At 46.9% G+C, this 13,955-nt stretch overlaps 1 protein-coding gene across 13 annotated transcripts in view; it reads left to right on the top strand.

The window, feature by feature from the left end:
• LOC118375470 (zinc finger MIZ domain-containing protein 1-like) overlaps nt 1–13,955 on the top strand; it is a 316,755-nt gene that overhangs the window by 283,479 nt on the left and 19,321 nt on the right. For all 13 annotated transcript variants that reach the window (XM_052498707.1, XM_052498708.1, XM_052498704.1 and 10 more), the window contains 4 exons: nt 7,460–7,604; nt 12,982–13,096; nt 13,411–13,616; nt 13,739–13,943. In XM_052498707.1, the coding sequence (XP_052354667.1) occupies nt 7,460–7,604; nt 12,982–13,096; nt 13,411–13,616; nt 13,739–13,943 (671 nt within the window). The remainder of the gene's footprint in view (nt 1–7,459; nt 7,605–12,981; nt 13,097–13,410; nt 13,617–13,738; nt 13,944–13,955) is intronic.

Raw genomic sequence — 13,955 nt, 5'->3', positions numbered from 1 at the left:
GCTATGCATTTCGGCAGGTAGCGTTCTCCTGGGCATCCCCAGACTAGTCTGTCATACTGGCAGATGGTGAAGTGTGATTCATCACTCCAGAGAAGGCAAGCTTTACACCACTCCAGCCGACTCTTGGCATTGCCCATGGTGATCTTAGGCTTGTGTGCAGCTACTCGGCCATGGAAACCCATTTCATTAATCTCCCGACGAACAGTTCTTGTGCTGACGTTGCTTCCAGAGACAGTTTGGAACTCAGTAGTGAGTGTTGCAAACAAGGACATACAATTGTTATGTTCTACACACTTCAGCAGTTGGCGGCCCCGTTCTGTGAGCTCGTGAGGCCTACTACTTCGTGGCTGAGCCATCCACTTCACAATAACAGCACTCACAGTTGACCAGGACAGCTCTAACAGGGCAGAAATTTTACGAACTGACTTATTGGAAAGGTGGTATCCTATGACGGTGCCATGTTGAGGTCATTCTACTGCCAATGTTTGTCTATGGAGATTGCATGGCTGTGTGCACTTGTCACCAACGATGTGGCTGAAATAGCAGAATCCAGTCATTTGAATGGGTGTCCACATACTTTTGTCGTGCCTGTACCTTTCAGTGTGGAAGAGGAGATTCCCTGGAGACAGTCTCACCTCCACTAGCTAAAACATCTGAGTCATCCAGCCTGTGTGAACTGCAGGAATTGTAACCCGGGAAACAGGCTGCTGTGTCCCCATTAACTAATGATAGAGGGCAAGTCCTCATGTACAAGGAAACTCCCAATACTAATTACTGTAGAGCTGAGAGAGAGAGAGTTAGGGAGGGAGAGCGTTATGGAGGGAGAGCATTATGGAGGGAGCGTTAGGGAGAGTTGGAGAAGGAGAGACGAGCAGATTACTTAATCCCTGCTATTACTACTACTATACTATTGCTGCTACTACTCCTGCTACTACTATACTGCTGCTACTACTACTACCGCTACCACAACTACTACTACTGCTACTACTACTACCTCTACCACTACTACTGCTACTACTGCTGCCACTACCACCACTACTGCTGCTAATACTACAACTACTACTACTACTACCACTACTACTGCTACTGCTGCTATTACTACAACCACAACTGCTGCTACTACTACCACTACTGCTGCTACTACTACCACTACTACTACCACAACTGCTGCTACTACTACCACAACTGCTGCTACTACTACCACTACTACTACTACTACTACTGCTGTACTACCACCACTACTGCTGCTACTACTACCACTACTGCTGCTGCTACTGCTGATACTACTACCACCACTACTGCTACTACTACCACTACTGCTGCTACTACTGCTGATACTACTACCACAACTGCTGCTACTACTACCACTACTGCTGCTGCTACTGCTGCTACTACTACCACAACTGCTGCTACTACTCCCACTACTGCTGATACTACTACCACAACTGCTGCTACTACTGCCACAACTGCTGCTACTACTGCCTCTACTACTGCCACAACTGCTGCTACTACTGCTGCTACTACTACCACTACTGCTGCTACTACTACTGCTACTACTACCACTACTGCTGCTACTACTACTGCTACTACTACCACAACTGCTGCTACTACTACTACCACTACTGCTGCTACTACTACCACTACTGCTGCTACTACTGCTGCTACTACTACCACTACTGCTGCTACTACTGCTGCTACTACTACCACAACTACTGCTGGTACTACTACCACTACTGCTGCTACTACTGCTGCTACTACTACCACTACTGCTGCTACTACTGCTGCTACTACTACCACAACTGCTGCTACTACTACTACCACTACTGCTGCTACTACTACCACAACTGCAGCTACTAATGCCACAACTGCTGCTACTACTGCTGCTACTACTACCACAACTGCTGCTACTACTACCACTACTGCTGCTACTACTGCTGCTACTACTACCACAACTGCTGCTACTACTGCTGCTACTACTACCACTACTGCTGCTACTACTGCTGCTACTACTACCACAACTGCAGCTACTACTACCACAACTGCTGCTACTACTGCTGCTACTACTACCACAACTGCTGCTACTACTACCACTACTGCTGCTACTACTGCTGCTACTACTACCACAACTGCTGCTACTACTACCACTACTGCTGCTACTACTACCAAATCAAAATCAAATATATTTATATAGCCCTTCGTACATCCAGCTGATATCTCAATACAGAAACCCAGCCTAAAACCCCAAACAGCAAGCAATGAAGGTGTTGAAGTACATTGGCTAGGAAAAACTCCCTAGAAAGGCCAAAACCTAGGAAGAAACCTAGAGAGGAACCAGGCTATGAAGGGTGGCCAGTCCTCTTCTGTCTGTGCCGGGTGGAGATTATAACAGAACATGGCCAAGATGTTCAAATGTTCATAAATGACCAGCATGGTCAAATAGTAGGTCTGGGACAGGTAGCACGTCCGGTGAACAGGTCAGGATTCCATAGCCGCAGGCAGAACAGTTGAAACTGGAGCAGCAGCACGGCCAGGTGGACTAGGGACATCATGCCAGGTAGTCCTGAGGCATGGTCCTAGGGCTCAGGTCCTCAGAGAGAGAGAAAGAAAGAGAGAAAGAGAGAGAGCATACTTAAATTTACACAGGACCCCGGATAAGACAGGAGAAGTACTCCAGATATAACAAACTGATCCTAGCCCCTCGACACATAAACTACTGCAGCACAAATACTGGAGGCTGAGACAGGAGGGGTCAGGAGACACTATGGCCCCACCCGATGATACCCCCAGACAGGGCCAAACAGGAAGGATATAACCCCACCCACTTTGCCAAAGCACAGCCCCCACACTACTAGAGGGATATCTTCAACCACCAACTTACCATCCTGAGACCAGGCCGAGTATAGCCCACAAAGATCTCCGCCACGGCACAACCCAAGGGGGTGCGCCAACCCAGACAGGAAGATCACATCAGTGACTCAACCCACTCAAGTGGCACACCCCTCCTAGGGACGGCATGAAAGAGCACCAGTAAGCCAGTGACTCAGCCCCTGTAATATGGTTAGAGGCAGAGAAACCCAGTGGAAAGAAGGGAACCGACCAGGCAGAGACAGCAAGGGCGGTTCGTTGCTCCAAAGCCTTTCCGTTCACCACCACTACTACTACTACCACGTACTACTACCACTACTGCTACTACTACTACCACTACTGCTGCTACTACTACGACTACTACCACTTCTACTGCTACTACTGCTGCTGCTACTACTACCACTACTGCTGCTACTACTAACACGACTGCTGCTACTACTAACACTACTGCTGCTACTACTGCTGCTACTACTACCACAACTGCTGCTACTACTAACACTACTGCTGCTACTACTGCTGCTACTACTAACACGACTGCTGCTACTACTAACACTACTGCTGCTACTACTAACACTACTGCTGCTACTACTACAACTACTACTGCTACTACTAACACTACTGCTGCCACTACTAACACTACTGCTGCTACTACTAACACTACTGCTGCTGCTACTACTACCACTACTGCTGCTACTACTAACACTACTGCTGCTGCTACTACTAACACTACTGCTGCTGCTACTACTACCACTACTGCTGCTACTACTAACACTACTGCTGCTACTACTAACACTACTGCTGCTGCTACTACTACCACTACTGCTGCTACTACTAACACGACTGCTGCTACTACTAACACTACTGCTGCTACTACTAACACTACTGCTGCTACTACTAACACTACTGCTGCTACTACTACAACTACTACTGCTACTACTGCTGCTACTACTACTACTACTACTGCTACTACTACAACAACTACTACTTCTACCACTTCTGCTACTACTGCTGCTACTACAACAACTACTACTACTACCACTTCTACTGCTACTACTGCTGCTGCTACTACTACAACTACTACTGCTACTACTGCTGCTACTACTACTACTACTACTACTGCTACTACTACAACAACTACTACTTCTACCACTTCTACTACTACTGCTACTACTGCTGCTACTACTACTACTACTACTGCTACTACTACAACAACTACTACTACTACCACTTCTACTGCTACTACTGCTGCTGCTACTACTACCACTACTGCTGCTACTACTAACACTACTGCTACTACTACTAACACTACTGCTGCTACTACTACAACTGTTACTACTGCTGCTACTACTACTACTACTGCTACTACTACTACTTCTACCACTTCTACTACTACTACCACTACTAGAACTACTACTGCTGCTACTACTACTACTGCCACTACTACAACTACTACTGCTGCTACTACTGCTGCTGCTACTACTATACTGCTGCTGCTACTACTACTACTACCACTTCTACTGCTGCTACTGGGGACCAGCATGAAAATGTATCCAGTCACTACTGAAAGTCACTCTGGATAAGAGTGTCTGCTAAATGACTAAATTGTACTACTACTACCACTACTGCTGCTACTACTACAACTACTACTTCTTCTACTGCTACTACTACTACCACTACTACAACTACTACTGCTGCTACTACTATTACTACCACTACTACAACTACTACTGCTGCTACTACTGCTGCTGCTGCTACTATACTGCTGCTACTACTATACTGCTGCTACTACTACTACTACCACTTCTACTGCTGCTACTACTACAACTATACTGCTGCTACTACTACTACTACTATACTGCTGCTGCTACTAATACTGCTGCTGCAACTACTACTGCTGCTACTACTACTATACTGCTGCTACTACTACAACTACTACTACTACCACTTCTACTGCTACTACTACTACCACTACTACAACTACTACTGCTGCTACTACCACTACTACAACTGCTACTGCTATACTGCTGCTACTACTACTACGACCACTTCTACTGCTGCTACTTCTACTACCACTACTACTGCTTCTGCTGCTACTACTACAACTACTACTACCACTTCTACTGCTACTACTACTACTGCTGCTACTACTACTACTGCAACTACTACTACCACTACTGCTGCTACTACTACAACTACTACTTCTACCACTTCTACTGCTACTACTACTATTGCTATTACTGCTGCTGCTACTACCATCACTACTACTACTACAACTACTGCTGCTACTACTACTAATACTACTGCTGCTACTACTACTGCTGCTGCTACTACTACTACCGCTACTACCACTACTACTACTACTACCATCACTAATACTACTACCACTACTATAACTACTGCTGCTACTACTACTACTACTGCTACTACTACTACTGCTACTACTATACTGCTGCTACTACTACTGTTACTGTTACTACTACTGATACTACTACTACTACTACTACTATGACTTCTGCTACTACTACTACTACTGATACTACCACAACTACTACCACCACTAGTCATTTTGAACTCACCTGTTCCGATCACCCATAGCCATATGTCTGCAGGCATTATCTCAGGAAAAAGGCTGATATTCTTAGAAGGGGAGCCATGCACAGAAGGGTTTACAGAGAGGGCTTAGAAGTCTACTTAATCTGCTTACTGTTCACTGACTCACTCGCTGGGAGAGAGCAGCTACAGTACTACGGCAGACTGGGACTGAGAAGGGTAAAGTTGCTCCTAGACGCTGATCTTTGAGTCATTTTGCATTTCCCCCGCTAATGGTAAAGGTAGGATCGGGGGAGGGGATGCTGATTCTAGATCTGTTCCTTGTGGAAAAATCCCCCCGGAACAGACTGGGGCAAGTGGAGAGGGGTTCTGGGATGGACAGGGGATAGCCTGGTGGAACCGGTCTGATTGCTGCTTTCACCATTCTGTTTTCTGTTGGTGATGTCACTTTCTAGACGAACGACAATGGAATAAGTCACTGACATGTTTATGTATCCAATACAATCAACTAATCAATCCAGCTTCGTTATTGAAGAGAGGTGCAGTGGTACAATATATTTCAACTTCTTCCTTTCACCCCTGACTCTCTCTCTCTCTCACCCTCTCTTTCTCTCTCGCCATCACTCCCTCTTTCCCTCTTTCTCCATCTCTCTCCCCTTTCTCTCTCACGCTCTCTCTCTCTCTCCCTCTCTCTCTCCCTCTCTCTCTCTCTCTCTCTCTCTCTCTCTCTCTCTCTCTCTCTCTCTCTCTTTCTATGGCCTATACTGTGTATGAGCTGAGCCCTTTGTTGTTCGTGCGGGGGTATGTCCCAATTTCAAATAGCACCCTATAGTGCACTTTGTTTGACCAGAGCACCATGGGAGGCTCTGGTCATAATGAGGAAAGGGTCCATTTGGGACACAGCCTGGGTGTAAATAGCTGGTCTTGCAACAGGCTGGGTGTGCGGAGGGAGGACAGAGGTGGTGATTTAGTGGGGAGATAAGCTCTCTGTAATGGCAGGGTGGAATAATTCCCCGTCAAATAAGAGGGCTGAGTCTCTCCTCCCTCAAGCTCTGAAATGCTGTCTGCTTAAAGATTGGCTTGGTGTATCTCACTCTGCTCTGTTCTGTTCTCCTCCTTTCTCTTCTCTCCCCTTCTCTCATCTCCTTCTCTCTCCTCTCCCCTATTCATTGCTCAATTAAGGCTTTGCTGTTCGATCTCAAACTCCTTTGAGCTTATTTTCTGTGTTAAGAGGTTAGACCTCGATAACTCTTCTAATGTACATCATGCACATGTCATAACGATGTTTGCCTGCCTGGTGCAGTAGACAGTTACCTGTCTCATAACGATGTTTGCCTGTCTGGTGCAGCAGACAGTTAACTGTCTCATAATGATGTTTGCCTGTCTGGTGCAGCAGACTGTAACATGCACCGAAGATGACTGAAGATGCTGAGCAGTCTGATTAGTCACTGGGTTCCATTGAAGAGGAGGAGTGGTTAGAGGAGGAGGTGAGGAAAGGAGGGGAGAGGACGGCGTACTCACTCAATATCCCCCTCTTTCTCTGTATCTCTTTCTCCCTCTGTCTCTCTCACGATCTCTCTCTGTGTGTTTCACCCATCCTCTTCAGAAAGCCAGGGATGTCTCTTCTAGAGGGATCAGAGCCGATGTACTGCACTGAGATTCATTCAGTCAATGAGATCTACACTGGCTGACAGGAAGCAACAGACAGGCTTTACTGTGTTAGGGTTCCATCATGTGGCAGTAGGCAGAACTGCCATCCAACTTGAAGAGGGAGAAGCAACATGTATTAGGCAGAACAAAACAGGAACATCGTTCATGAATCAATTGAGATATTTTGTATCATGTTTTTAACTTTCAGAGAGTCCAAAGTAGTCAAGAAAACATAATCATAGGTTTGGTAATAGACTGACTTACTTCAAACTGACATACTGGAGACATACTAGAGACCGACAGACTGGAGTATAGACCGACCTGTGTGTGTGTGTGTGTGTGTGTCCTACATCGTTATCAGACTGACACGAGTGTGTGTGTTTCTTTCCTGTAGCCCTGCTGTCATCGTGGTGCGAGGAGCTGGGTCGCCTCCTGCTGTTGCGTCACCAGAAGAGCAGACAGAATGAGCCTCCGCAGGGCAAAGTCCCCATGCAGCCCAACATGAACACCATGAAACCCCCTGGAGGACTCTCACACGGGTCAGTGTGTGTCTGTCAGAGTGACTGATGTACAGTGTTTTTGCCAGCTTATGGATTGCCTACTTTACTGTCCCATGTTTTCTGTTTGACACATAGAGATACATTGTCATATTCAGAACTACAGGTGTGAACACATTTCATGTAAACACAAGTTCTCTCATTGGTTCTCTGGTTTAAACTGGATCGATCATGTTAACTTAAACAATGTTGAGCTAAAACTATTTTATACGCAGCTAGATGCATGGGCTCCGATATGATACAGGATTCGATTCGATGCACTAACATTTGTTGCATGAACACATTCATTTTCCATTTTAAATTCACATCCGCTGCTGATGGGAGCTCAGGAGTTGGGCCTCTCTGAGTTGGGCCTCTCTGAGCTGGGCCTCTCTGAGCTGGGCATCTCTGAGCTGGGCATCTCTGAGCTGGGCCTCTCTGAGTTGGGCCTCTCTGAGCTGGGCCTCTCTGAGTTGGGCCTCTCTGAGCTGGGCCTCTCTGAGCTGGGAATCTCTGAGCTGGGAATCTCTGAGCTGGGCCTCTCTGAGGTGGGCCTCTCTGAGCTGGGCCTCTCTGAGCTGTGCATCTCTGAGCTGGGCCTCTCTGAGCTGGGCCTCTCTGAGCTGGGCCTCTCTGAGCTGGGCATCTCTGAGCTGGGCCTCTCTGAGCTGTGCATCTCTGAGCTGGGCCTCTCTGAGCTGGGCCTCTCTGAGCTGGGCCTCTCTGAGCTGGGCCTCTCTGAGCTGGGCCTCTGAGCTGGGCATCTCTGAGCTGGGCCTCTCTGAGCTGGGCATCTCTGAGCTGGGCATCTCTGAGCTGGGCCTCTCTGAGCTGTGCATCTCTGAGCTGGGCCTCTCTGAGCTGGGCATCTCTGAGCTGGGCCTCTCTGAGCTGGGCCTCTCTGAGCTGGGCCTCTCTGAGCTGGGCATCTCTGAGCTGGGCATCTCTGAGCTGGGCCTCTCTGAGCTGGGCCTCTCTGAGTTGGGCCTCTCTGAGCTGGGCCTCTCTGAGCTGGGAATCTCTGAGCTGGGAATCTCTGAGCTGGGCCTCTCTGAGCTGGGCCTCTCTGAGCTGGGCCTCTCTGAGCTGGGCCTCTCTGAGCTGGGCCTGTCTGAGATGACTTCTCTAAACTGATATGTGTGTGTGTGTGTGTGCGCGTGTGTGGGCCAGTGGAGGCTGTTGGGAGGAGCGATAAGGAGGATAGGCTCGTTGTAATGGCTGGAATGGAATAAATGGAAGCGTATCAAACTGATTAAACATATGGAAACCACATTTGACAGTTCCAAATATTCCATTCCAGCCATTATGAGCCCGTCCTCCTATAGCCCCTCCCACCAGCCTCTACTGGTGTAGGCACTTAAACTGAGCCATTGGGCATCTACCACCCCACTATCAGATTAGGGGTGAGGGAAATGTATGCTTTTTGTCCCCTCCTTGTTATCTGTAATCACTCACTGATTAACTTGTCCAATTAAATCTGAGTGATTGAAAACCCCAATTAGCATTTGGCTGTGAGATCAAATATTATTTGTCACATGCGCCCAATACCACAGATGTAGAACTTACTTACAAGCCCTTAACCAACAATGAAGTTCAATAAATATCGTGAATAAAATATTTACTAAATAATAAACTAAAGTAGAACATTTAATAAAAAGTAACACAATAAAATAACAATAACGAGGCTATATACAGGGTTACCGGTACCGAGTCAATGTGTGGGGGTACAGGTTAGAGGTCATTTGTACATGTAGGTAGGGGTAAAGTGACTATGCATCAATAATCAACAGTGAGTAGCAGCAGTGTAAAAACAAAGAGGGGGGGTGTCAATGTAAATAGTCAGAGTGGCCATAAGATTAATTGTTCAGCAGTCTTATGGCTTGGGGGTAGAAGCTATTAAGGAGCCTTTTGGACCTAGACTTGGCTCTCCGGTACCGCTTGCCGTACGGTAGCAGAGAGAACCGTCTATGACTTGGGTGATTGGAGTCTTTGACCATTTTTGGGGCTTCCTCTGACACTGCCTAGTGTATAGGTCCTGAGTGGCAGGAAGCTTGGCCCCAGTGATGTACTGGGCCGTGTGCACTACCCTCTGTAGCCCTTATGGTCGGATGCTGAGCAGTTGCCATACCAGGTGGTGATGCAACCGGACAGAATGCTCTCAATGGTGCAGCTGTAGAACTTTTTGAAGATCTGGGTACCCATTTCTCCCTCAGTCTCCTGAGGGGGAAAAGGTGTTGTCCTGCCCTCTTCACGACTGTCTTGGTGTGTTTGGACCATGATAGTTTGTTGATGTGGACACCAAGGAACTTGAAACTCTCGACCCTCTCCACTACAGCCCTGTCGATGTTAATGGGGGCCTGTTCGATTCTCCTTTTTCTGTAGTCCACGATCAGCTCCTTTGTCTTGCTCACATTGAGGGAGAGGTCGTTGTCCTGGCACCACACTGTCAGGTCTCTGACCTCCCTATAGGCTGTCTCATCGTTGTCAGTGCGTCCATTCTGGCAGCTACACACCTCTGGTGGAACACAATTCTCTACAGTGCGTTTGGTAACATTGACCCAGCAAATTACATTGGTTGTCACTCAACTAATAAAGCCTATGATTTGACATTGCGAAAGCCATTTTACAAGCATCTAAATGCTGAGGGTGCCAGATGTACGGATAGCATCTAAATGCTGAGGGTGCCAGATGTACGGATAGCATCTAAATGCTGAGGGTGCCAGATGTACGGATAGCATCTAAATGCTGAGGGTGCCAGATGTACGGATAGCATCTAAATGCTGAGGGTGCCAGATGTACGGATAGCATCTAAATGCTGAGGGTGCCAGATGTACGGATAGCTTATTAGAACAGAGAGCCTACCTCTTTGTGGCGCGAGCAGCTGTGTCTCCCACACTGTGCACACAGTTGTCATATGCAGTTTCATGCATAAAAGTTGTATAGGCTACTGAACTAAAGGAGAGGACGCATCAATTCAGTCACAACAGATAAGAGTTATTTTTAGAATAAAACAATCTGAGTAACAAACATTAGTGAACTGCTGATTAGTAAAGTTTGAATGGGTTTTCTGACTGATGCATGCTTCATTTGGATCGGTTTGGGGCTCCCACAGACCGATGCACTCTTACCTTAAACATTTGAATCAGGGACCGATCTGTGAATCGTTTCATCCCTACTTACAGTACCAGTCCAAAGTTTGGACACACCTACTCATTCAAGGGTTTTTCTTTATTTTTACTATTTTCTACATTGTAGAATAATAGTGAAGACATCACAACTATGAAATAACACATATGGAATCATGTATTATCAAAATATATTTTATGTTTGAGATCCTTCAAAGTAGCCACCCTTTGCCTTGATGACAGCTTTGCACACTCTTGTTATTCTCAACCAGCTTCACCTGGAATGGAAGTCTTGTTTAGCACTTGTTGGCTGCTTTTCCTTCACTCTGCAGACCCAACTCATCCCAAACCATCTCAATTGGGTTGAGGTCAGGTGATTGTGGAGGCCAGGTCATCTGATACAGCACTCCATCACTCTCCTTCCTGGTCAAATAGCCCTTACACAGCCTGGAGGTGTGTTGGGTCATTGTCCTGTTGAAAAACGAATGATAGTCCCACTAAGCTCAAACCAGATGGGATGGCGTATCGCTGCAGAATGCCGTGGTAGCCATGCTGGTTAAGTGTGCCTTGAATTCTAAATAAATCACAGACCGTGATCATCAGCAAAGCACCATCACACCATCACACCTCCTCCATGCTTCGCATTGGGAACCACACATGCGGAGATCATCCATTCACATACTCTGCGTCTCACAAAGACACGTCGGTTGGAAACAAAAATCTCAAATTTGGACAGATTTCTACCGGTCTAATGTCCATTGCTCATGTTTCTTGGCCCAAGAAAGTCTCTTCTTCTTATTGGTGTCATTTAGTAGTGGTTTCTTTGCTGCAATTCAAACATCAAGGCCTGATTCACACAGTCTCCTCTGAACAGTTGATGCTGAGATGTGTCTGTTACTTGGGCTGCAATTTCTGAGGCGTGTAACTCTAATGAACTTATCCTCTGCAGCAGAGGTAACTCTGGGTCTTCCTTTCCTGTGGCGGTCCTCATGAGAGCCAGTTTCATCGTAGAGCTTGATGGTTTTTGTGACTGCACTTTAAGAAACGTTCAAAGTTCTTGACATTTCCCATATTGACTGACCTTAATATCTTAATGTAATTGACGTTAACTTTCGTTTCTCTTCGCTTATTTGTTCTTGCCATAATATGGACTTGGTCTTTTACCAAACAGGGCTATCATCTGTATACCAACCCTACCTTGTCACAACACAACTGATAGGCTCAAATTCTTTAAGAAGGAAAGAAATTCCACAAAATAGTACAAATAAAGAAAAACCCTTGAATGAATAGGTGTCAAAGATCTCTAAGCTAAACTATCCTCTTCTCTCCTCAAATAAATGAATAAATACACGTATGTCTTTCTCTTCATGAAAGTGAGCCAAGGCAAGCTTAGCAGAGTTATCTTGAAGGAGAGGGACAGAAACACACAGACAGACAGACAGCAAGGGAGTGGGCTGTTAAGTTAAGAAACATGGCTCCGATTCCAAACCTCTGTCTGGCTGCCAGAATTGTGCTCTGTGCCTAGCATCTTGAGAAGTGTTCTACCAACTTGAAGAGACGTTGTACATCTGGTCCCTTCCAACACCAGAGCTATGTGTGTGTGTGTGTGTGTGTGTGTGTGTGTGTGTGTGTGTGTGTGTGTGTGTGTGTGTGTGTGTGTGTGTGTGTGTGTGTGTGTGTGTGTGTGTGTGTGTGCCTTCGTGAGTGTGTGAAAACACATTCCTTTCCATAAACGTTACTTCCCTGTTACATCACGGTGTTTCTCCCTGCAGAGTTTAGTTTGTTTATTCATAATGTTCTAGTTAGTCATATTCTAGCCTTGGATTTGTTTGGAGTTTTAATGCCAAATATTCCAAATGACATATACGTGGCCAAATGTTTCCAAGAATTCTGAGAACATTTCTGGGCGGATATGCAATCCTCTGTTGTGTTACATACATGGCCAAATGAAAGCCACGGCTGTCTCGTTAGTGTATCTGCCCTGTGGTGCCTGCCTGCCTGTCTGTCTGTCTGTCTGTCTGCCTGCCTGCCTGCCTGCCTGTCTGTCTGTCTGTCTGTCTGTCTGTCTGTCTGTCTGTCTGTCTGTCTGCCTGTCTGTCTGCCTGCCTGTCTGTCTGTCTGTCTGTCTGTCTGTCTGTCTGTCTGTCTGTCTGTCTGTCTGTCTGTCTGTCTGTCTGTCTGTCTGTCTGTCTGTCTGTCTGTCTGTCTGTCTTGCAGTGATGGGTTAATATGTGTGTTTTGTATTTGGACTGTAGTGATGGGTCATTTACCTACGACTCGGTTCCATGGCAACAGAACAACAACCAGCCCCCAGGGTCATTGTCTGTGGTTACCACCGTGTGGGGTGTGACCAACACGTCACAGAGTCAGGTGAGACACAACACATACACAAACTTCAGCACACACTACTTGATGTTTAGACACACAACACACCTTTGTATTTCTGTCTAGTAATTGAGGTACCTGATGAAGACAGACCCTAAATCCCAAATCCCCCTAGGCACATTTATTCAGAATTCTGATGTGGGTCAAAATATGGTTCTCTGTATGTGTATCACCCAAAGCTTATATCACAAGCCCCAGAAAGTGAGTCGACATCATAGAGTTACATATTTTATGGTTGCCATAACCCTGTTTGCTGTGTCTAACCAAAATGCTTTATCAAGGATACCTTCTTCCCCCAGGTGTTGGCCAACAGCTCCAGCCATATGAACCCAGGAGGTAACCCCATGGGTCAGGGTATGTCTGGGGGTCCGGCAGGCCTCAACTCCCCCCAGTTCTCCGGCCAGCAGCAGCAGTTCCCGGCCAAGGGAGGCCAGGGCCCGGGCTACATGCAGCAGGGGATGTATGGCAGGCAGGGATACCCCAGTGGAGGGGGCTACAGCGGGAGGTAAGAGGCCATGCACAGACATGTGTGAAGTTAACCTTCTGTTTATTGTTCTTCTCTATGCTTTTCTTACCTTTTCACACATGCAGTACACAGCTCTAATTCATGTTGTTTCCATGATCTAGTTACCCAGGTGGTCCTAACACTCCCCCAGGGGGGATGGGGATGCCCCAACACTCCCGCCAGCCTGGCGACTTCACCCAACCAGCAGCTGCCGCTGCTGCTGCCGCTGTCGCTGCCGCCGCTGCTACGGCAACCGCCACGGCAACAGCTACCGTGGCAGCCATGCAGCAAGAGACCCAGAACAAAGAGATGAACCAGTATGGACAGGTACGGACACAC

This window comes from Oncorhynchus keta, chromosome 36, assembly GCF_023373465.1.
Source record: "Oncorhynchus keta strain PuntledgeMale-10-30-2019 chromosome 36, Oket_V2, whole genome shotgun sequence".
Taxonomy (NCBI): Eukaryota; Metazoa; Chordata; class Actinopteri; order Salmoniformes; family Salmonidae; genus Oncorhynchus; species Oncorhynchus keta.
Note: the sequence above shows the minus strand (reverse complement) of the source record. Positions and strands in the feature narration are given on the sequence as shown.